The sequence below is a fragment of the Typopeltis vanoorti genome, chromosome 20 (assembly GCF_054136105.1).
Source record: "Typopeltis vanoorti isolate ZY-2024b chromosome 20, IOZ_Tvanoo_1.0, whole genome shotgun sequence".
In the NCBI taxonomy this organism is placed as follows: domain Eukaryota; kingdom Metazoa; phylum Arthropoda; class Arachnida; order Uropygi; family Thelyphonidae; genus Typopeltis; species Typopeltis vanoorti.
This window is the reverse complement of record NC_143568.1, coordinates 37,340,191-37,366,812: the sequence shown is the minus strand read 5'-3', so window position 1 is coordinate 37,366,812 and position 26,622 is coordinate 37,340,191. Positions and strand designations below refer to the sequence as shown.

General features: G+C 35.8%; 1 protein-coding gene across 2 annotated transcripts in view; it reads left to right on the top strand.

Annotated features, from left to right (window-relative positions):
• The window catches only part of scaf6 (SR-related CTD associated factor 6), a 251,811-nt gene that overhangs the window by 205,715 nt on the left and 19,474 nt on the right, over positions 1–26,622 (top strand). For both annotated transcript variants that reach the window (XM_090409796.1, XM_090409797.1), the window contains 3 exons: positions 1,001–1,134; positions 11,256–11,462; positions 22,487–22,786. In XM_090409796.1, coding sequence (XP_090265922.1) covers positions 1,001–1,134; positions 11,256–11,462; positions 22,487–22,786 — 641 coding nt within the window. The remainder of the gene's footprint in view (positions 1–1,000; positions 1,135–11,255; positions 11,463–22,486; positions 22,787–26,622) is intronic.

The following is a 26,622-nucleotide window of genomic DNA, read 5'->3' as shown; positions in this document are numbered from 1 at the left end:
CATAGCTCTCAGTGCTGCAGCTGACATAAGACTTGAGAGCTATGATTAAGAAGCTTGAAGAAACTGGATCACTAGGAGTAAAGCACACTGAGGCAAGGTAGGATGAATATTGAGCACAATTTGTCAGTCATTCGAAAAACTGCCTGAACATTCCCAATCCCTTTTTAAGTGGAATTGGTGGCGCTGCTGTCACGTACGCACAGTAAAATTTGCATTTTTACCTGCATTTGATGCAAATATTTGGCTTTTGGCTCTGCCAGCACCAAAATTTCCTCTATCAGCAACTTTTGGTACTAAATCTTTTTTTTTTTTTTCAGAATTCATCTTCCCATGCCTTCGAAAATCTCAATATAAAATGTGGTCTCATTCCGTGTATTAGTTTTAGCTACAGATACCTCCAAAGAGGGAAAGTTAATTTATGGCTACCCTGTACATAAATTTTTCTTTTCTTTTTATACTTTAACGTAATCTGTTTCATTTCTTTCATGCTAAAACGTTCGTATGTTAAACTTTCCAAGAAATATACAGGGTATGTTGCATTGGATACTTTTTGCCAGGGGTTGTAGTTGCTGACTAGAGGAACTTTTTCTTACCCTTTATTCAGTAGGTTCCTGATCTTTATCTTTGCCACAGAGAAGTAGGGTTTCCCCCCTGTCAGTCAGTTTTTATCCCTTGTAACTCAAAAAAATTGACTGCAGAATCTTGGCAATAATATATAGTGTTTGGGACTATGAGAAGGCAGGAGTGTCTGCCATGCTCTCCTCCCTTGGATGCTTGTAAAAACTGTTGATAGTGTTGTGCCAGCCATCAGTGATGGTTAAGAATGGAGATTGGCTTCCAACCATTGTTCAGAAAGTTAAGGTTAGTGTTGAATGTCCTTGCTTTTTCACTGTGGGAAATAAAATGTATTAGGTTTCATTTATTTAATTTTTCACCTCCTATAACAAACTTTATATTTAATCAGATTAAAATTTATAAAATATTCTGCTTTTACTGCCAGCTTGAGGATTCTGATTACAAGCCTTTAGAGCCTGAAGAAATTCGCCTTCCTGCACCAGCACCTCCAACAGAGCGTCTTCTTGCAGCTGTTGAACAGTTCTATGCACTTCCAACCCATGAAAGACCTAGAAACAGGTTAGTCTGCTAAATTTTGAATATTTGCTTTTCATTTATTATTGTTATACGGGCACCTCTATGGAGTCCAAAGACTCATCATTGGAAACCCAATCTATCCACACCACATATCGCACCTCTTCTTGAACCCATTAGCAGACAAAACTCACAACTGAATCTGGCAACCCATTCACAACTCTCCAAGCAAAAAATCTAGTCCTCACACCATACTAACCACACCTTTTGGTCCCTCTAGCAAGTGCTGAAACATTTTTCTGCATCAATCCTATAAAACCCTTGAAGCAACTTAAACGTTTCTATCATATTCTCTCCTATCAACCAACTTCTGAAAACCACACACACCCTCAATCTATCCTCACAGGGAACTTTACACAGAGCTACTCATTCTCCCAGAGACCTCTCGACCTGGGGCTCGAATAATACTGGGAACCGACTTCTTAAAAAGTCATGGGTTCTCATGTAACCTCAGCACCCACGAAGTTTCTTTGATGGGAATAAAGCAGGCTAAAGAAGATGCTTGGACATTTTGAACTGACAAAGCTAGTAAGGATAGAAGGATGCACAACCACAAATACAGATGTAATGAACAAGCTGAGGTGAGCGAAAATGTATGCAAAGGGAAGAAAATAATCCCTCAGTAATTAGAAACAGCCTACAAGATGACGTGGGAAAAACTTTTCACATATCAAGTGTGAAGGTAGCAGTAAGCCAAGAGGAAGACATGGAGCTTACAGAAATTAAAGATAAAAGCACAATGGAAATAAACTTTATAGAAAAGGGAGCAGCAACAGATGTCCTACACATCCATATCACGTGCAGTTACGTACCTTAACTAAACTGCGGAGAATTCAAAGGATGAAAGGAGGTGATAGAAATGAGAGCAATAATTTTGAAGGAAACAGAGATAGAGCATGGTATAAAGTGAACAATAAATGCCCAAGGAGTAAGTCAAGCACCAACGTTGACAAATTAATTCCCAACATCTATGGCACCAGAAAGATCGCTGACGCATTGGACTGAGTGTTTTCTTGCCTCACAAAAGGCCAATAAAACTGAGTATTGTCCACTCCAGAGAGAGAGAATAACACACAGCTAATGTAAAAAAATAAAATTATCCACATTCGTGTCTAAAAAATTTTTTCGTGAAGGGGTGGGCCTTTGTAAAATTCAATACAGCATCATAATTTTTCCAAAATTTTATTGCATCAACTTTTACAGGAGTCACATCCAAAATTCACAAAAAGTAAACTTGTAAATTTTATATGTAAATAATACTAACAGCCCATATAAATTAGTCCAGAAAAATTAGCATGATACTGTGTAAATAGAAGATATATGAATATGTAGTTCAAGGGAAAATGCCCTAGAAATCAGAAATATGTTAGAATTTATCTATGTAAGTAATACCAAAAACCCATGTATAAAGACCCAGAGGAATTAAACATGCTAAAATAGAGTAAAAAGATGTCTTAAAATAGAAGTTCAGGGGCAATACTTTAGAATTCGGAAATGTATTTGATGTTATCACTTAGTATTGAGTGAAAAAGAAACCTATTGTAACCAAAGCAGTCCGATACCACCTTCAAGGTCAATAGCAAAAGAGGGCAGTATACATCAGCTGTTGCACTATGCTGTAAAAAGGATTAAACTTACACTTCAGGGAGATCTAGAAGTCTGCGCTTTCTAGAAGGATAACAGTTTGCACATGAAAGGTACGGGGGTCTCAGACCTTAATTCAAAGTTTGCGCGGGAATATCTGGGGTCCAAAATCTTTGCGCAGGGTCCCGCGAGAAGCCAAATAAAAGGATCATAGAATCGACTATCATCATCAACTATCGAGCATCGGCAGATTTGACATCAGGAGAAAAGGAGGGAGTCGATCCATGGACTACGTCAGATCCAAATGAAGTTTGGGAGGGTAACCGGAGGCGAAACCTTACAGAGCGAATAGCAGCCCAGGACCAGGATGACAAAGCCTTGACCTTCAGACCTTACGTCCCAGTGCCTACAACGCCGGAAGATCACTCTCCAGCCCCGCGAGCCATTCCAGAGGAGAACACAGTATCTATGAAACCTCTAAAGTGATAAACCAAGACCTAGCATAGAGGAGGATCCAGAATAAGTCTGTAAATGAAATACGACTAAGTGCACTGTATCTATGGAGGATTCATGTGAGTTGAATTTTGTTGCAAACCTTTTTTTTATTTATGATGTGAAGGACTATTTAGAAAGACTGAATTTATAGAACTGCTATATACAGTAGATTGAAAACTTGTTCGCATAGAGAGAAGCTGTTTTTAAAGTAATTGTAAAAGACATTAATGAAAATTTTGACTTACATTGTATTGTAAAGAACTGGTTCAGAAGAACTGACAAGATTATAGAATTAAGAAATATAATGTTATGAGAAGTAGTTTGCTTATAGAGTGTTATATTTTATGTGGAGGTTGAAATTGGAGGTTATATCATCAAATCATCAAATCAAAGCATGGTTATTCCTAGACTGTAAATGAGCTGATAGTTAATAGTTATCTTTAATTGTTTAATAATTTGTCATTGGTATTTGTTGCATGCCTAAGAATTTGTCCTATATGATGTTTTTTTCCTAAGGTGCTTAGCTTAGACTGTTTTAGTATAAATAAACATGTTTGTTATATTTAAAAGGAGTGCCATCTGATCTTTTTTCCCAACTGCACTGTTCTCAGAAAAAACCGATCCTGTGAGCAGGGGAGATTGGAATTTCGTGCGAATTTTGAGTTAAAAGTTAGCCATGACTGTATATAATTATATAGAGGAGGAACTTTAGTGGTGCAGCTAGTAATAAATAAATAAATTTCTAGAGATCTCTGGCATAAGGAAAGAATACTAAAGATAGAGAAAGGGAAATAAGATTAACTGAGTACATGAATGGAAAAAGATAAAGTTAATGTTAATGAATAAAAATATAGAAGCCAAGGATAAAGAAAGCAATATTTTAACAATCAACCAGGTAAAATAAAAAAAACTTCATCTTATTATACCTCCTCATTAGCAAAGGTTTTCCTGTTCAGAGAATTCTGGAACAATTGAAAAGTGGTAATCGGAAGGTGCGAGGTCTGGTGAATACGGAGGATGCTGCAAAACATCCCAGACAAGACGTAACAATTTACTCCGGGTTGTTAACGATGTGTGGGGTCTGGCGTTGTCGTGGTGAAAGACAACTCTTTTCTAATTTGCCAATTCAGGACGTTTTGTGCTAATTGCATGGGTCAGTCACGTTAACTGTGAGCAACAGACAGTTGAATCAATCGTTCTTCCTGACGGTAACACCTCGTAGACAACATCTTTGTAATCCCACCACAAGGAGAGAATGATCTTCTTTTGGTGCAATCCCGCTTTCGAGGTCATTTGTGGCAGTTTACTCTTGTGCTCCCATGATCTTTTATGTACCATGTTATCGTACACGACCCATCTTTCATCTCCCGTAATCATCTGCTTCAAAAATGGGTCGTTTTCTTGGCGATGTCGCAGTGAATCACAGATGGATATGCGAGCAGTCATGTTGTTCTTGGTCAATTCATGCGGTACCCAAACATTGAGTTTTGAAACATATCCCAGCTTGTGCAAATGGTTTTCAATGCTTGTATGGGATATGTTCAGTACTGCAGCAATCTGCCGCACTGTTTGTGATGGATTTTTGTTGACAATATCCTTCACAACACTCAAATCAACCTCGACTGGTGTGAGGCGCATCACTGACGTTGAAATCTCCAGAACGGAATTTGGCTAACCACTTTTGGCATACGCATTCTGTTAAGGCACCATCCCCATATATGCTGCATATTTGTTTATGGCCCAACGCAGCTCGTTTGCCTTTTATGAAATAAAAAAGCAAAATATGCCTGTAATGTACATTATTTCCTTCCATTTCTCAAAATATGTTACACACACACGCAACTGAATTAAGCCAAACGAATATTCACTGTAAAGTTATGAGAAATGTTGCCTTTCGATTGCACAATAGCGTTGCACAGTAGGGCAACAATAGCGACAGGCAAAGCGGCATAAACTTGTACTAACGCATAAACCGAACGACCTTATTTGCCAACCCAGTATTACTCATCCTATCTGATTAACCCTCTTTACCTTATGAATATAATTTAATTTTGCTTCCTCTAGATAACTCTTAACTATATCCCATTCACTACTAACATGTTTACCCTGCTGTGTTTTATGGCATTGCACAAATTTAAGATTGTCATAATCACCTACTTTGTAGTTCCATATATACATATACCTCTTCTTGACAGAATATTCCCTATGTTTTACCATCTCCCAAGTCAAGACCGCATGGTCGCTTTCACCAATCGGAGGCAATGTGGTCATCTTGGTTATGGATAGCTCTTCTGATCCTTTGACCAGGTCCAATACTCACCCACTTCTAGTCCCCTCCATCATATGCTGCCTTAACTAATTATCTCTTAGTAGGTGTATAAATTCTATCCATATCCATCCTGCCATGTGATCTTTCTTACTTCCAGTCTATAATATCTCCATAGTTGAAGTCTATAATATCTCCATAATAATCACTCAACCTATACTTGTTGCTAATTTAGCGATGCATGTCTTCCAGATCATCTGTGGAACTCCCTGGCCTATAGCAATAACCAACTGAATATTTTATCTTACTGGCCTTAATCTCACACCAGACTGCTTCAAGTGAACGGCCAGCCTCCTGTTCTTTTTGGCTGCAATTCATTTGCTATCATCAGCGGTATCCCTCCCCATCCTATCTTCTCTGAAAATACTAAACCCCTTCACATTCTATTCCTGTAACTATATCATCTGTTGTTGGCCAAGTCTCACTAATGCCTATAACTTTTGGCGAGGTTGCACTAACCAATGCCAAAACTCCTTTTGTTCCTGACGCTTCTGGCATTAGTGCATAGAAACTGCACTCAGGTGTACTAATCCTCCTATTAGTGGTGGAAATAGGGTTTCTTCTTGAGAATTCCTCTCCAGGAAGTAATCTCATATTGTACTTACACAGCATCCCTTTAGGACCCCAACTACCTTTACTTTCTGAATTGACTACCCTATTCAATATTTTTGCTTGAGAGACTAGATTCCTCACTTGGTCCTTTTCACACTCACTCACTTCCTGGATACCTTCACATAAACTCACTTGCTTCCACTCTAACTGCTTTAGTTTCCCTGAATTTGAGCTTCAGCATGCTCAGCAAACAAAGTTTTCCCTAGACACCCAACACCAAAACCATTTAGATGCAGTCAATCAGCATTGTACAACTCCTTTCCATCAAACAGTGATCCACAAATCCTACCTCATTCCTTCTGCACAAGCCAATGGCTATCAGTGACTCCTTCTCAGTTCACTTCTGTTATAGCATGGTAGAAGACTTGCAATCTTGACCTTCTTGCTTTTCAGTTTTGCCTCTTTTAACAATTCCTTTACATCCTTCCTCATAGAATAATACTTCTTGCCTCTCAAAATATTTGTACCAACCAAGACAATTGTTTCCTTTGACTTTTGTTACATTTTCACTAAGTACTCTCCTGATCATTGAATCTCTGTACATAATTTTCTCATTGACTTGTTTTTCTTGTTTGTTTGGTCGGTCTTTATTATTCCTTCGGTCTGGCTGCTGCTTTCTCTTTTAGCCCTTCTAATGTCTTGCCGCTTCTGCAATTTTCAGTTTCACGCTTTGTCCTTTGAAGAATAACATTCAAGTGCACAATTTCTTTATTAATGTTCATTTCATTCTCCTCTATATCCACAGCCGCATGTTCGATATTAATAACATCATATTCTATCCTATCATCAGTACTGTCCACTCTACTAATATTTGCCGCATTTTCGTCACCTAATAGATGCTCACTTTTAAACAACACACATACACTCTCCAGTTTCAATTTCCTTCTACATATGTTTTTTCTCGACGAATACATTTCACACACACTGCACTAAATAAAATCCCACAATTTCATACCAGTTGTTTGTCCACACATTAGTGCCATGCTGACAATATTGTATTTAAATAAAAAGAAAAAATGTTTACTTGCAAACTAGCTCAATCAATTCCACGCCCATTTAATACAAAAAAGTTACTTATCCTTTGGGAGCAATAATTCTGCTCTACACACAATACACCATCTGGTGTCCAACAACATGAATTTCATTCATCTCCCATGTAAGGACATTGAATTATGTAAAATAAATAATTGTGGGTTGGAGTCACAGGGAAAAAAAAAATTCTTGTTTGTACCAATTCTACACTTGGCTATAAAGGTATTATTTATTTATTTATTAGTTCAGATTTGTTAGTGCCCGAAGTACTTCTTAGTTCAAGAAGTAATTCATGCAATGCGTAAATTAAAAAAAAAAATAAAATAAAAAAAATCCCAGTTCATTGTTCTGATATATATTCTCAAGGAGTAACAGAATATAATGTAAAATTACATAATTAAGTTTACATTATTACTATCAATAATTTTCTAGTTAGATTCATGTAAAGGCACTGCAACTTGTATCAGTCTGTGCAGTCTCGGTTTTCCTGTAGATCTTTTTTCCTAACATCATTCTGGCTTCAAGCATTTGGTTTTGTTTGTTCCGCTCTCTCTCTCACTCTCTATGACCATACCACCTTATATGAACTCTGCTCACATATTCATTTAAGAATATCTTCATTTTGCTAACAGATTTCTAACAGCTCAGATCTTTAGTTTGAAAATTAGTTTGAAACTGCTTTATATACTGCTGGTTTAGCTGTATATCATACCAGTGTTACTTATTCTATTATCTTTTTCCATAGTCAGTTTACCATCTTCACCAAAAATTGTACCTACACAGCTGAAATGTTTTACTTGTTCTGTAGATCTCCATCAAGAATGGAGTTGTTTACCATGTTCCTATTTTCATAAAATGTCTTTTTAATGATGATTTTCATACCAAATTTGTTACAGCAGCTATTCACTTTTGTTAAAAAATCCCAAAGATTTTTTATTTAGGGATTAAATGTATAGCATACAGTATTTTTCAACTAATACACTGCTCAAAACAATTAGGAGATATTTTGGTTTTCTTTAAATTATAAAGTTATAAAAATAATTTACAAATGTAACATACTTATTTTAAAATATTCTTAATATACAACAGTGTAGAACGTTAAAGATACCAAGCAATTTTAAACTTGGTTTTACTCCATTTTTTCCAAGTAAGCAAACAGACAAAATGTCAAGTTTGCGCCTGCAATTTATGCAAGACTAGCTGATCCCACAGGTAGTGCAAGACCAAGGCAACTCGTGGTAAAAGTGGAGCAAGCTCCGATCACTAATCTTAATATTTACTCTTAATGCCAAAACACATCTCCAAGAAGGGGATGTATGAAGTTTTGTATTAAAGGCAAGGGGCCACTACCCAGACCGGTTTCGACCTTTATTGAGGTCTCATCAGTGGGAGCTAGGCTAGAAATACCAAGATTTAGTAATGCAGAGCTTGTAAGTATTTTACCAAAACAAGTTACCATAAGGTGTTATAACCTTATTAAATAAAAATCTCGGAGGAGATATAGATGTAGAAAGTATTTTTAACTTGGGTATGGTTATGTTAAAGATACCAAGCAATTTTAAACCTGGTTTTATTCCATTTTTTCCAAGTAAGCAAACAGATCGTATCTTTAACATAATTATACCCAAGTTAAAAATACTGTTGCAGGTTTAGCAACTAATTTATGTACTTTTGGCACATGCTGTTTAGCATATGGTTGAAGCAGACAATATGTGTGTCTGTCACCTTCACTACTTTTCTGTTTTTTCATGTAATTAATATATTCGAGATGATAATGGAGTTCACTTTTTGATGATGATGTGCTTTTCACTGCATTTTGGAAGACAGCTGATAACAAGTTGTCAGATTTTTTTTACTGCAACCATTCGTTGTACATTGTGCTCATTGTTAGGGGTTACTACAATAAAGTAAATGAAATTAGTTTTTGTTCAAAAAAGAATAAAGTAATATAGTTATTAAATATTTATAATTATTTTATTACCCTTGATTTCACACTGCATATGTGTGATACACATGAAAGGAAGATTAATGTGAACTCAGGAAAACATTCCAGTAATTTTATTTCTTATCAAAATTTTAATCCTGTATAAGAAAATCTTTATTTTCTTATCAAAATCTTATCAAAATATCAGTAATTTTATTTCTTCAGATCGAAAAAGATGATAAAAAAAATCTTGAATTTCTTGGGTGATATTTGTACTATCCTGGGAATTCTCGCAAAGGAATTCTTGGTAAGAAATCCTATTTTCAGGTCTACTAATCCTCCTATTAGTAGTGGAAATAGGGTTTCTTCTTGAGAATTCCTCTCCAGGAAGGATTCTCATATTAACACTTATGTAATGCTGATGTTAATGTTCTGATGTCATTCAGTTGCTGAGTGATGTTCCCATTGAAAGTTGTGAGTAATATTAAAATTAATTGTGTGCTCAGAATATTATCATAATCAAGATAACACAAGTTTGCTGAAATAAGAGTACAAGAAAACTAATTCTCAGATTAGTTTTTCAATCAGTATTTGTATGCTCTCACAGTTAATTGCAGGTCATCGCTATTAGCATTGGAATCATGAGAGAGTACTTTACGAATTATTTTCCAAATTTTTTCATAACATCACTTGTAGTTGTAACTATGTTTCAAAAAAATTTGAACTAAAGAATGGGCCTTTGCTGTGGAATCAGTATCCTGAATTCTTACAGCTTATTATCCCTGCAAGCCTAAAAAAAATTGCTTTTTTATAGCATCAATATGATATCAGTACAATAGAAATTCTATCTACTATTGTCATATGTAAATCAGAAATTGATAATGCTGCATATAAAATGTGATACAGGTTTGTGGCCACTACCCTGTTTTTATTAGGACATATGACAACAGATATAAATAGGAAAAGAAAAAAATAAAATCAAGTCAGAAGGAAATGAAAGTATTCACTTTAATTTTTGTGTGTGGAAACAGTTGTATTATAAAAATATAATACATGGCTCAAAAAATTTTCCATTTTCCTATCAGAATACTCTAAGATTACACCAGTTTTTTTTTTTTTTTTTTGTATCTAATCAAAAATAACTGACAGTGTTAAATGTGACACATGTTTGCAGTCTTTGCCCTATTTTTATTAGGATACATACAATATTTGATTTATATATGCCAATAAAATGTATAAAGATTCTAAATTCTATCTGTAGAATAAGTCACATGATGCTCAACTCGTAGTTCATTTTTCTATTCTAGGGAGAAAAAAACAACAGCAGAAAACTTAGAAAATAAGAAAACAGTTGCTTTTTTTCATATTATGTTGCTGACTGATGACTTATCAAATTGTGGCTGTTGCCACTGTGAGAATGGAACAGACCACAAAACTGCTGTGAAAAGAAGGTGAAGTTGATGCAAAATAAAAAAAGAAAAGAAAAAAGTGTTAATATGTATCATGAAAATTATTATTTCTACATTAATTAGATTATTTTGAAGAAAGTGCTTGGTAAATATTACTGAATATATAAAATGGATGAAAATGCATGTTTCTAATTGTTATTCAGAGAGTATAATAAGAATCTATTGTTTTTCAGTGATTAAAAATAATTCCTGATGATTGAGTTATTGTGTCATTAGCTATTGAATTGCATTATAAACATTCTTCCCCTGTAAACATTAATTGAACATTTAAAGTCACTTCTAATCTTTATTTACACCTTATTTATTATAGTCAGTTCTTATTTTTGTGGTTTTGTATACACTAGCTTGAGTAACATCACTGTAACACAATAAGTAACATATGGTAAGAATGGCAACACTCACTAAACAATATAAATTAAGTGAGAATAATTTATTATCCATTGAAATGAAATATCAGTTTTGTCCAGCAAATAGTGATCCCATTCAACAATTCTGGGTATTGAAGATACCTGAATATGAACACAATTATGAGAACACTGAACACAAAACTTTATTTTTTTCATCACCTATTTATGTCCCTTTTATGTAAAATCTAATTCTTGTTGATTTAATACAAGATGCACGGGTTAATGTTTGATATATATTTACTTTTTTATGTTTTTAGTGAGGGATGGGAACAGTTGGGTTTATATGAGTTCTTCAAGGCAAAAGCTCAAGCTAAAAGGAAAGAAGGATTTTTTGATAGTGGAGATAGTGGAGATGATAGTCAAGATGCACACTTCAAAATTGAAATGACACCAACAATGACTTTTCCACGACCTCGTAGCAAGTCCAAGTCTCCCCCACGAAGGCGTTACCGAGAAAGCAAAAGGTAATTATTCATATTTATTTTAGAACTGGAATTAGTTTCTTCATTTTAACTGTAGAGTGGGGAGGAAAAAATGAAAAATCACTTATAACAAATTATATGAGTTCTTATATAAAGGTGTGGAGAACTATCATTTTTGCTTTAAATTAAATCACTAATGGTATTATGAGAGTATTTGCATATCCTCATGGTAACTTCTGTTATGCTAGATTTGGGGGGGGGGGATATGTATGTGTGTGTTTTGTGTGTGTGTATCTGAAACATTGGGGGAATGTGGGCACACATGCTATATGCTAGATTTTGGTGGAGAAATATATATATGAAATGTGTGCTTTCCTGAGCACTGATTAGTTCATCTTTAGTGCAAGATATATATAAGGCATTTTTTATTGGAAGATGTGGGTTTTCATCCTACAATGCAAAACGGTTGACCATAGAACATGCATAATGCATACTAATAATATATTTGTTAGGATTATGAACATGAGATGACAACTCTGGCTGCCAACTGATTTTTCAGAATGTTTAGGCAAAAAAATTCCTGCTTTCAGCATTTGATTGATGGATTAAAAAAAGCATTAGAAGAAAGTATTTACCAGCATGTAGCTTTCAGCACCTAACAGTTAGCATTCTTTTTTCCATCCCACTTCCCTGAAGTGTGCCTCTAATGAGAAAGTTGCTCTACAAAATGCAAGAAATAAGACTTGATGTAACATTTAATAACTATTGAACTTGAAGAATTATTCTTCATAAACTTAAAGAATAGTTCTTTCTTCAAGAACCCTTCAAAAACCTGAGTATTCAAGAAATTTTTTGCTTGTGTGTGCATGCATGCATTTTTTGTACTAAATATCCCTACTCATGCAGAGCAACAAGGTTGCATAAAACAGTCAACTTATTGCATTGCAAACCATGATAGCTGTCATGATGTATCCTTTGTTTTCTGAATATATTTATTTCCATTAAGAAAAAGGAATTGTGTGATATTTTAAATTCTAGGTATTTTTTCAGCACTACTGTGTATGTGTGGGTATGTATCTAGTAGTGCTCAAAAAAAGGGAGGAGGAGATTTGCATTAAAAGTGAATGCATATCTGCTCTCCAACTAACAAGCTGTGGATTTGATTCCTATCACATGATTGGATTTTTTTTAATGTCTTCATGTGGTTGATGAATTAGCTTGACATGATACCTTGGGATACTGTTTTAACATTTGAGATGGTGCACTTTTTGAAAACCTAGAAGTGTTTGATGCTATCTAGAAGATAAAGGTAATCTAAATAATTGTTAATTCCCTTTCCTTACACAGACTTCTCCAGATTTTCCTGTAGACCTTCTGTTTCTGCTATATGGCAGAAATATAAAGATACTTTCACTACCAATGAAAATAATTCTATAAGTGTTTTCATAGGTAGTATACTGCTTTACAGGCCACATCATCGCTGCCTTATTTTAAACTTGTAAGAATACAAGAAGCTTCTGCTTGACATTTATTTACTGTCCATCTAAAAAACCTACCAAATCAACTTCTTATTCTCCTCTTCTTTCATTGCATTTACCTCTGTCTTTGGAACTTCCTAGTTGTTCAAGAAACAAACAAATTCCTACAACTTCTTCCCTGCACACAGCATGGCACTGATGTACTACTTGCAGCCTCTTTGTGTGTGGTTGTGTATGCTCTGGAAGTATAATAATGTCTAGGAACTCTAACTCATAGTACTGGTGCGATACAGAATTTAACACACACACACACACACGTGCGCGTGCGTGTGTGTGTGTGTGTTAAATTCTGTATCGCACTAGTACTATGAGTTAGAGCTCCTAGATATTATTATACTTCCAGAACAGCCTAGTTCATTTATTACTGTGAGATTCAAATTATCATGGTTATTATTGGTAAACACAGTTTATAGTTCTTTCATTATACAGTGACTAGTAAAATTTTTATTTCCAGGCAGTTTGGTAATGGAATAAAGAAGATATTGCTATATTTGTAATGCATTCTTTTTTTTTTTTTTTTTTTTTAAATTTTTATTTATTTATTTTGAGTTTGTATGTAAAATTCTGCTAGCCCAAGTTACCATAGCTTACAACCCCCCCCCCCCCCAGTCTAAACATTACAAGAAAGAAATCAAAACGTTGTTTCTCTTCTGTGAAGAAGTAAACAGATCTAATTTCATGCAATACATCTTAATAAAAACAATGAATTTTTGAATGTCTGACATAGTAGTCATTATGAAAAAATTTTAAAAGACATTTAAGAAACTATATATATGTTTGGTACAGATATCAGAGATAGTAATAATACTGGGTGTGATAATGCAAAAAAAGGAAAAGTTTGCAAAAATATTTTTTGGCAGCTGGGCTTCTTACAATTTACAAACTTCCCCTAGTTCTCGAACATCTCAACTAATGGGGGTACAAATTCCATGAGATGCTGAAAGCATTCCACAGAGATTCCACCCATTCAGATTCATCCACATCCTGCATTTGCTACAACTGAACAGCAGTGGATCATCGTTTTGTTTCTTCTCATCTTACAAGTGGTCAGGTGGGTGGGTCAGGAAACTATCTTCCTGCTCTTTGAATCATTCTTGAAATCTTTATCTTGTTATATAACAAGATAAAGATTTTAATATAAAGATAAAGATATCAGTTATTCTGGTGGTATTATCCTACAGTGTTACCTGATGAATAAATTGAGCATGTACGAGGTGGTATCAAAAAGTTGTTTTGAGACTAGGTTTGTAACACCAACGGATGGTAGCACAAGGCTGCACGCACAGTCGCAGAGAGCACCTACCTTCATAAGTTAGTGTGCCAAAAGACATCATCCAGTGTACATCGGGAGCTGTGCAACTGATGCTGTTCTGACCACCTGCGTTACCACTTCTGTGATTTCATCATGGACAGCAAGTTAGAACAAAGAGCAAACATGACATTCTGCATGAAACTATGCAAATCTGCCACAGAGACGTTCGACATGATTCGTCAAGTTTATGGCGATGCTGCAATGAGTTGTTCGAGGTGTTTTGAGTGGTAAGCGTGCTTCAAGGGTGGAAGAACATCACTGGAAGATGATGAAAGATCAGGAAGACCTTCAACGAGTTCAATCCCCGAAAATGTCGAACCCATTCGGCAACTTGTGCATGAGGATCATCGGAGAACGCTCCACAACATTGCTGCCATTGTCATTGTGTCATATGGAACAGTCCAGGCAATGCAATCCTCACGTGTGATTTGAACACGCACCGTGTTGCTGCTGACCCAGGAGCAGAAGGAACACCGCGTCGAAGTCTGCCAAGACCTCCGTCAGCGTGCTGTGGATGACCCCTCCTTCATGTTGAGGATCATTACCGGTGACGAAACTTGGGTGTACAGGTATGACCCTGAGATGAAACAACAGTCTTCACAGTGGAAGAGCCCATCATCTCCACTACCGAAAAAGGCGAAGCAGGTCTGCAGCTCGACCAAGTGCGTGCTCATCGTCTTTTTCGACATTCGCGACATTGTACATCGAGAATTCGTCCTCAGGGGCCAGACCGTCAATAGCGAGTTCTACTTCCAGGTTTTAAGGTGTCTGAGGGAGGACATTTGGCGAAATCGACCAGATCTGTGGCATGCGTGAAAAACTGGATGCTCCACAATGACAATGCACCCTGTCACCGAGCTCTCCTCACAAGTGAGTTTCTTGCCAGAAGAAACATGATCTCACTTCTGCACCCACCCTGCTCGCCAGATTTGGCTCCTGCAGACTTCGACCTCTTCCTGAAGATGAAGATCCAGCTCAAAGTTCACCTTGACACCATTGTGGAGATCCAGCACGAATCGCAGAAGATGCTTAACATGCTTCGAAAAGAAGACTTCCAGGACACATTCCAGAAGTGACAAGAACGCTGGGAGCACTGTATTGATATGCAAGGGAATTATTTTGAAGGTGATAGTGTGTAAACGTAGATAAATAAAGTAATTTTTCGTAAACAGAGCTAGTCTCAAAACTCTTTGATACCACCTTGTATTTGGTAGATAGCAAGGTTCATGTAAATATATGCAGATGTTATTTCATTGGTATAATTTATCCCTTTATCTTCTGGAGTATAACCTCAAGTGGTACCATATGATGTGATAATGCAAAACAATCACTACATCATTACTATAAATTAAAGATGCCAAGAAATTATATTTTTGGTTTAATCCTTTATCCAAGTATAAGCAAATAAAGTTTGCATGTCAAGTAACTTCGCGACTGGGCTACTTATAAATAGAGGCTAATGACTTCACATCACTTGCCTTAGTATTCTATAATGCAAAGCACATATCCTTACAAGCATGTATAATACTATGCATTATGAGAAGGGTCACTACCAGACCAGTTTCTGTGTCTAGACGTCTGGATCTGGCTCCCACTGATGAGCCCCAATAAAGGTTGAAACCAGTCTGGGTAGTGACCCTTACCATAATGCATAGCATTATACAGCCATCCATCGACTTATGTCTGTTTGAGTCACGTCCGTGATCCCATAAGGGAATAAATAACATTTTTGACTATATTTTTGAAGTCGCAAGACACTAGCAAGTGTAAAGTAAAAAGGTTTCCATTCAGCGGCAATCTCCCTCGGCAGTCAGCTTCACATAGAAAGGAAAGTACATGGTGCATTTGTTTCTGTAAACAAATTTACGATGAAAAGAAGAAGAGGAATAAGCAAAGCATATTGGGCATTTTAATCAAAAAAAAAAACGAAGGTTATACCAGAAGAGCTGTAGCCTGGTCCTTCACATAGGGAAGGTAATGAAGATGTGATTGTAGAGGAAGATTTGGGTGATTATTCTCCTGTTTTATAGTGGCAATAATGCACAATATAGTTTTATAAGGTTTAAAAACTAAAATGAGAGTATACTTATTACCGTTAAGTTCCTAACCCCTGTAACTCTGTTGATTTAACTTATCAATTTACGTTATGCTGGATGGAACGGAACCCCGACGTAAGTCGAGGGATGACTGTACATGTCTGTAAGGATATGTGCTTTGCATTATGAATACTAAGGCAAGTGATGTGAAGTCATTAGCCTCTATTTACAAGTAGGCGCCAGTTGTGAAATTACTTCACATGCTAATTTGGTTTGCTTATGCTTGGATAAAGGATGAAACCACAAATATAATTTGTTGGCATCCTTAATTTATAGTATAACCAAGTGAAAAAACTTTCAACATACATCATTACTAGTTTGTTATAAAAAATGTTTTCATCCAGATTGATCTGTTATTTGTTAAGCCATTGATTTGATTAGCTCTTACTTTTCTGATGCACACTAATTGCATAAATCTGTCTACATCTGGATGTCGATAGATTTCGACATCTTTTCTGTCATTTAATTTTCAAACACCTGGTTTGCCAGTCTTCTACTTCCTGTCCTATTTAAGTGACTATACCATCATAGGTAATCTCTACTTACTCATTCTTGAATCTCAATGACATTCTTTTCTAAAATCTTGATATTTAATGCCATTTTGCTATCTATTCACTCCTTAATTTTTTTTTTTTTTTTTGGTATTTATAAGCATACTCTGTGTTCTTCAATTATCTGATTTATTTTTAACGCAACTCTCAGATTGATCTAAATATTGTCAAAGTAAATTATGCTTGACAAGAAATAATATTCTTGTTTAATCCCTTATTGAAGTGTAGGCAATAAAGGATTTTATGCATGTTAAGTATCTTCATGACTAGGCTTCTTGTGTATAGAGGCTGTTGACTTCACATTGATTGCCTTAGTTCATAATGCAAAACACTTCATTATGAAAATCTATATTGCTGTGCATTATGGGAGTGGTCACTATCTATGCTACTTCTGATTGTGGCCTTTTCAGTAGAAACTAGATCCAGGACTATACCAAGGTTGAATTAATGCAGAAATCATATATTTCTCATATACAAGCAGTGAAAGAGTGTATCATCGTATTATTAAATTACTCTAGATTAGAGATGGTCGTATCAAGTTTTTACACTCAGTTATAAAATAAGTTATACTTAGCAAGAAATTATATTCTTGATTAATCCTATATCCAAGTGTAGGCAAACAAAGTTTGTTAGTGAACCGTCTTTGTGACTAGGTTACTTTATATAGAGGCCATTGACTTCATATACATATTGTTGAAAACAATATACACTTCCTTCTGAAAGTGTATATTATTACTATACATTATGTGATGGTCACTACTCAGACTAGTTTGGACCTTTATTGAGGTCTCTTCAAGATTGTGTTTTGCAAAGATGTGTCCTGCATTATTATTATCAGACCTCCAGGGAGTCAAGGACTCATCGAGAGAGGCCATACATCTTCCACACCAGCTGACATACCTTTTCTTAAACTCATTCACACTAGATGCACTTACTACTTCAACAGGCAAACTGTTCCACTCACTCACTCACAGCTCTCATACTGTGAGTGAGCGGATAAAATCTAGTTTTTACCCTAGATTTTAACTGCACACAAACGTAACTTTCACAGATACTCCCTTGTCCTCTCCTCATCTTCTTATAATGAAAAATTTTATCAACTGATAACCTATAATGCCCCCTCAAAAGTTTATATACCTCTATCATGTTACTTCTTTCTTCTGTCTACCAGTGTCTGCAGTCCACATACTCTCAATCTATCCTCATAATCTATCCTTAAATTTCAATGTCCATTTCAACATCACAATTATCCTATGAGTTGTATTTGCAATTTTTGTTATGTGATATTTGAACTTCATCTTTCTAGCCATCATAACTCCAAGATCTCTGGCCCTGTCAGCTACCCCAAGTATAATCGCACCAATATAATATGCTATTGGATATCACGCCATACCAAAGTGCATAACTTTACACTTACTAACATTGAATTGATAGCTATTATTGTTGACCTACACTTCTGGCCTATTCAAATCACCCTGTAAATGTATATTTGTAGCATCTCTGATTGTTTTGTCTATCTTTGCATCATCAGCAAACAACTAAAGATCTCCTGTCAACCTCTTTCCACCATTATTAATGTACAGATTACACAATAATGGTCCAAGTCCTGATCCCTGAGGCACACCATCGATTACCTTAAATCTGGCAGATCCATATACTACTTTCTGATACCTGTCCATTGGCATCCTCTTATCTAAGCCAGTAGTTTATTCCAATCCCTTATTCTTTAGTTTATGCAACATCCCTGGATGTAGTATCTTATCAAATGCTTTAGTAAAGTCCAACAGTATCACAGTGTATCCATTCCCTTTATCCTACTCAGATGTAATGATATTATAAAACATGAGCAAATGGCTTAGACATGACCGCTATTGCTTTGCAAAGTATATTTTTGTTGTTTCTATATGCTGCAAGTTTTTACCAACTTCTCTAAAATTTTTATAATTACTCCAGAGATACTGATAGGTCGACAGACATGTCAGCCTTTGTCTTTCTTGAGCTAAGGCTCATAATATACAAATATGTCAAGGGCATAGCCAGTTTGGCTGAACATTCCTTTAACACGTGCTGATATCCCATCTGTCCCAATTGCTGAATTCTTATCCAGGTTAAGCAATAGCTTTAGAACCTCCTCATTCAGAATGCAGACTCAAACTTGTCTGCATTCAGTCAAGTTTTCCCACGGTTATTCTTTCTTTGTTTGCTCATAACAATACATTTTTTTGGAAAGGGCGGGGGGTTGCCTTTAGCTTGTGCAGTCAATTTCTTTTCATACTCCAGCTTAGCTTTCCATACAATACTTGTAACTTTTCTGGCCTGAGCTTTATATTTCATAATCCCTCTCACTCTTATTCCCACAATATTCCTTCCACCTAATTTACTTCTTATGGATCACTTGTTTAATGAGATTCATCACCCATTTCACTCCCATTCTAATTGTTCTTTGAACTCTAGGGACACATTCAAATACTGCATCATCTTTTCAAAGCTTCCCATGCACTGCTTATATCCTTTCTTGATACCATGGAACCAAAGATAACATTCTCCTGAGTTTGTCATAATTTCCAGATTTGTAGTTCAGCATTATGAGATAATAAGGCAGTTGATGTGAAGTCAGCAACCTCTATGTACAAGTAGCATAGTCATGAAGATACTTCACTAAGAAACTTTCTTTGCCCACACTTGGATAAAGGATTAAGCATAAATATAATTCCTTGTCAAGTATCATTTACTTGGGGTATAACTTGGAATTATAACTAAAACAAAAAACTTTTTACAGTTATCTCTGTAAAAACAGTGATGAACACTGTTTTTACAGAGATATGACAGTGATGAACACTGTCATCACTTGGATATTTCATTTATATTTAGGTAAAGGATTAAACAAGAATACAATTTCTTATCAAGTATAATTCACGTATAATGAAGCAAAAAATAACTTTCACCAAATATAGTCTTGTATATTCCAGTTTCTCTCTCTTGTTTAATATTTATTTATTCAAATGGCTTCACATCGCATCATCTTTACTTATTCTGTTGTTTATTTTCATATGTACTTGCTATTTTTTCAGTAAAAACTGTGCCTAAATAGCTGAAATTTTCTACTCAGTTCGTGATTGAGAAATAGTTGAAAAATATCCTGCATATTTTCATAGGTTTTGCCTTCTTAATACAGATTTTCATACCAGATTTATCACACTTGTGATCTGATGAAAGATTCTTGAAGATAAATTGACTACATCTATTGCACAGTAAAGAGCTGAGTGTAATATCTTCTGTGATGACATCAGGATTAATATTATGAATCCGAGAAGGATTGGACCTTCATGCTGTCTTCAACGTGGGGAATTGCCATCCCACCCATGCACCTATGCACACTAGCTTATCGTAGGAAATTGGCTATCTGACTATCGTTCTTGTACTTGTGTTCCATAATTCACACCCTGCTCTAGCACAGTACTTGTTGGGAACTTTCTCGGATAAGTCTAGCGATAGATGTCTCATTGGGTCAAAGTTGAAGTTGCTAATTTTAAAAGACAGAATGAGTTACTATTTGTGGGATTATGACTGAACACCTCTAAGTCAGAATTCCATCTAGCCACTGCAACGATACCGTTCATGCCTTGCACATCGAAAGGCAGCACTAGCCAGAGTTGCTTTTGTACTGTTACGGTACGATTGCGCTGGCAATGAGGCCACTAGAACGGAAGCATCAAGGCAACTGTTGAGACTATGCAGGAGCTGCTTCCTGTACCGCACCTTTCAGGTGTGACATGCAGACACCAAATCGTCTGCAGATGACCTAGGTACTGGTCTGGGTGTCATGCTTAGAAGAGCAGCCACCATACTGCAATCAATTTAAACTCATCCTCTGATTCATAATGTGGTTCATATAGATTACATATCTCAGTGGCGATAGTGCTATGCGCAGTCCTACTTTTTTGCAGAAATTAACATGAAATAATTTTTTCACAGGAATAGTTGTTATATGGATAGTTTTGGTGTAATGAATTTCTTTTAGCATAGTGTTATACCTATGAGTATAACACTATGCTAAAAATGTTATAGGGAGCAAATTTATTAGTAATGTTTGCTGTAGTAGGTTGACTACATCCTTTAATTTTTTTGATGAAGTTTTGATCTGAAAAAGAATATAACCATTTCCCCTTAGTATACCGTTATGTTCTTTTTGAGCTCATCAAAACTTAGAGATCCTTGTATTTCAAGATTTATTGACCATTTTTCTTAAAGTAAAAATCTGATATTGACAACCTCTGTTTGGCTTACACCTAGATTTGTTGGTTTTTCCTTGAGCAGTTTTTTTTTTGCATAAACATTTCTAGCTTTTGCATATGTAAATTTTTTTCACAAAAATTTCTCTATAATTTTCACATTCAACTTTAATTTTCTTTTTATAAATTAGTGTAATGAGTGCCCTATTCCAGTCATGTAGGATTTGATCTTCTTACTAAGTCTTTGAATTATATAGTATAGCCATTGCAAAACTTGTATACATCTATATTTAATCATTTCAGATTGAATAACTCGTAGTTATATTTTCCATATTTCAACATACTTCAGGTATTTGCATGCTTTTTGTGCTTCTCTTACTGAAATACCTATGATTGCATTCCTCATGGATTAGTAACGGGGACCCTAATGTATGCTGTTAAAATATACCTCATATCATCTGACACCATGGATCCATTCATTCATGCTCTGTTCTCAGCTAAGAAGTAGGATTCCATGGACCAGGTAACCCTTCTTCACTCCTGAAATGTCTCTTCTTGATGGTTCTGTGCCTACTGTAATCACTTGATTTATGCCAACAATAGTGCAATTTGGTAAAGTTGTCTCCCTGTGTCAGGATATGATGCATTGAGCCTTTCGCATGTTCCTTTGCAAACCACTGTGTTGCTTTGCACTATCATTGGGCTGATTCTCTTCTGTTAGACTGCACTATATTTGTAATCCTCACCCGGCCTTTCATATCAACAAGCTATCTCTATCCAAAAAGCTGCTATTGATTGAATTGTTTGTCTTTTGCACTGTTATGTGATCTTGGCATTGTTGATGAATATTCCACTAGGTCAAAATTTCACATTACTGGCACATCCGGCACCTAACTGCTCAATGTCCCTTAGGTCACATTGTTGGTCCTTTATCAAATTATACATGTGTGTCCTACTTCATTTATATAGCTTGGAATAGACACTTGACAACACTGTCTTTGATGAGAAATGTATGCCCTGGAATGTGGAGGATGTGTACCCAATAAACTGACAACTCAGTGTATATCAGAAATGGTAAAAAATCATATAGAGATGAGATCATTTGATCTCCCAGTGTGAGATCACCACCACCACCACCATGATTACTGGAAGCTCCCAGTGCTTGAAACATAACTGGTTTGATCAGTAGAGTAAAGTTAAAAGTGAGCTGAAATATTTTAAAAATTTATAAAAAATAGATTGTATAGTAGAAAAAATGATATGGATTGATTCTCAGTTTTATTTCCTTGTTCTTCTTGTTAATATTAATAAATAGATGTGAAATATTGTTTTTACAGTCCTCCAGTTGTTCAAGATGAAGTTGTTGAAATGTTTAATAGAGCACTTAGTCGTAGTCGGAGCAAAAGTCGCTCCCGATCAAGATCTCCATCTCGCTCTCCATCCAGGTCTCCTTCTCCTCCTCTTCGGAGAAGATATTCTAGGTCCAGATCAAGATCCAGGTCCAGATCTGCATCCAGATCAAGATCACCTTCCAGGTCCAGATCACGTTCAAGGTCAAAATCCAGGTCACGATCTAGATCACGTTCTCCTTCACCTGTGCAGAGGATAGAAAGGAGTCCAACACCTCCATCATTTTTGTATGTATATAATCTTTTTTACTTTGGTATAATTCAGTAATTGACATGAATAGTTTGAGTAGTCACGTTAATTTGTGATAAGCAGAATTTGATTTACTTTATGATAAATGGATTGTAGGCATTAAGAATGCAAATATACATTGTTAACTACATTTTTTATACTGTTACAATATTCATTTTAAGTATTTGGCAGTTAAATTTTTGTGGTATTTATTAAAGGTTTTTCTGTAGTAGTAGTATTTTATACAGTATGTAAATGACTGAACTAGAATGTATTGGCATTTAATATGATATAAGGACTGACACCTAATAGTGCGAATAATAGCCTGTACACTCCAAGGCATTATTTGATCAGATTTTACTTTGGTATAATTCAGGTATTGACATGAATAGTTTGAGTAATCAAACTCAGATGAGTGTTTCTTGAGCCGCGCCTGGGTGGGTGTGGCCGAGTGAGGCAGCCCATTGTCCTGCTGAAACAGACCATCGACTGCACAAAGGCCATGAAAGTATAGGTGATCAGCCAGTACATTCTGGTAGCTCACAGTGTTTAAGGACCTCTCCAGAAACACTAAGAGACCTAATGTGCCACATGAGAAGGCTCCCCAAACCATCACATAGCTGCCACCACCTTAAACAGAGCCAGCCTGTCACGATTGGGCATGGCATCATGCTGTCGACTCTATAGCTCAGTACAACTGATAACGGTATTCATCAGACCACACGACTTTGGTCTTCTCTATAGAGGTCCAGTTTTAATGGTCCCGTCACCAGGCAAGGCACAATTTCCCCTCAAGCTGTCAACAGTGGTACATGATTAGGGCTTTGGCTCCCATACCATTTGCTTGCTGACACTGTTAAACCTCAGACATTGAAATTGAATGTGATTTGTTCCACTGTTGCCCTGTGTTGGTCTATATGAGCCTGGGCAGTCTATGTCGATCCTTTCATTAATGGCATGTGGTCAGCTGCCACTTGCTTGCTGGGCACTGATATGTCCCTTGATACAGTTGCCCTTGAGAACCCTAGGGTTCTTACCACTTGGGTGATAGAATGACTCATCTGTCCTATGCTGATAATACATCCATGATCAAAGTCGCTAAGATCACCACATTTACTGATGTTCGTTGATTGTGATACATTGTTGGGAAGCCATGATGTCTGCCTATTTTCCATCTGTTCAGTTTGGGTAACAGACTGGCATCACCAATACAGAGTGAAACGTACGGGTGATGCCAGTGTCAACTTCCCATCACACTATCTCTGTTTTGTCCACTGAGTGTATATTTCTGCATTCTTCTCTAATGGGTATGCCAGTTTTGATAGACTCGCATAGATTGACAAGTCAGTAGTTGGAAAACCACTATGATGTGCTTCTTGAGGATGACAAATATTTTGTTGAATACTCTCACAAATGGTAATGACTGCACCCCATAAAATTCCCATGTTAACTCTTTAAAGAGTATGTTTTATCATTCTTATTATATCCTTTCAATATATGAATATCCTCCAATTTCTTTAGTGCTTTACAGATCTTTTAAAAGTGCTTCATTTCATTGATTTTACACTTCGTTCCAGAGTCTGGGTAATCCTTTCTTCTGGACTTATAGGAGGTGATGTAGGTAGCATTCAATGTGCATCTGTGTTCATTTCCTATAGATATCAACAATAAACATTTCTCTTGTTTCCTTATGAGGATATCTAAAATAAGTTGATGATATTGTCTTCCAAATACATATGTAAATTTTTATCTTTTGTTTATTGTTGAGTTATCCCTATAATACAGAGTCTAGGTATGGTATCATTTAGATTCTTAAATTCTTCCATAACAAATGGTTAAAACCTGGAATGACACTTAAGCCCATAGTCATTTGACCTACCTGAGTGTAAATAGATTTGAGTTTTCCAATTAAAAGAAGGTTGTATGTAGATTATATTGGAATAAGTCTACAGTTTTATCTGAAGGCCTCTACTATAAATTCTTGACACCTATTCATAAATATATATAGATAGTGATATCATATTCAAACTTGTGAGGATTTCTTTTTCTTCACTGATCAGTGCACTTGTTTCTCTTATCAGACATCTATCTTCCTTTTAGAGAGCTACTGCTGAATGTCATTACAGTTGACTCACACTACAGCAACCCTAGGGCTTGCAGAAATAGGATGTTATAGCAGAGAGTTTGCTATCGTAATTTTCTTTTGGCATAGCATTGTACTCTTGAAGCTTTAGTCACAAGTTTTCTATAGTTTGTTACAGTAGCATTTGCTATAGCAAAAGTCGACTGTAACATTCATATAAAATTCTCAGCACCTTGTTGAAAGAGTGTAGGTTAAAGATTCAGTAATATGCCTGTTAAAGGTTTGCCTAGAAATTATACAAGACCTGATCACTAAGATCACGCTAGAGTCTTGTTATTATTATTATCTACTAGGTTGCAAAGTTAAATTAAGCTGGAAAACAATATTTTCATACAGAAAATAAAATTAATTATTTAAGTATACATATAAATTGCAACTGGTATGGATAGTGGCCAATAAAAAATGAAAAATTGCTTTGAGCCCTAAAGTCAGGGTTTGCTGGAGACTAAGTGGGCTGAATGTGTGCCATCCAAATGCTTGGGATTTTTAAGCCCCCATTATTATTAAGATTAGGGTGGTTAATAAAAATTTCACAGGCTTCTTTAAATTTCCGTTCTTACCAAGTTTTTGTATGATACAAAGAACAAGTACTTTTTCCAATCAATTCGATGTATGGTGTTCACCAAAATTATTATATTTAATATGTCGTGTGTGTGTTCTTTTTTAAGGATAGGAATTGTATGTCTGTTTCCCCAATATAAGGTAAGTTACAGGTGCAATAGATGCAATAAACTCCAGGGTGTGCCAGTGGGGAAAGAGGATCCTTAGAGGTGTTGAATATGTTTTTTAATTTTAACGGTGGTTTAAAAGTGGCATTGCAAGTAGGATTCTATTAATTTTTTCTGATAACCCTTTAATGTATGGGGATAGCTATAGTTGTACTGTAATCTATATTCTTTTTTGATGAAGTTTTATGAAGAACTTTATTAATAGTATTTTTGCTATATCCATTATTTATAAATGTATTGCTAATAATTTTTAATTATTGTTTAAGAGCTTGTTCATTAGAGCAAATTGTTATAGCTCTGTTTTTGAGAGTGTTGATGACTCCAAATTTTTGTGAAGGGTGGTGATATGAGTCAACATCTATATATTGGACAGTGTGTGTAGGCTTATGATAAACAGTGAAGGATAGACTGCCTAAGGGAAGACGTGTGATTAGTGTATCGAGGAACAGGAGCGAGTTCTGATTTTCAATTTCAATAGTAGGGTTTCAATTATCCATGGGCTCACCACTATCCCCCACAATTGCTGATTGAAAATCAGCAATTGTGGAGGATAGTGGTGAGCCCATGGCTGTATCTTCTTTTTATAGGTAAAATTTATTTTGCCACACACAGTAACCGGAACATAGTATGTGGACAAAGAGAATCATAATATCGGGCAGAAATTTGTTCTGTAGAAGAGTTGTTTTTAATTTTATTTATGAAGTGTTATGTGTTCTTTATATAGGAGGGGGGAATGACCTACCAACTCTTTGATTGACGCTAATTTTTTGATAGGTGATAATTAGGGCTGTCTATTCCCTCAACTATTGGTCGAAGCAGAATGTTATGTTTGTGTACCTTGGGAACACCATATATTCTGGGAGAACAGGCGTAATGGAGTATTAGTTTCTTAACAGTGTCTGACGGCCAAGAGGTCATAGACAAGTAATTTCACAGTTTTTTTCTTTATCCTGTTGGTTGGATT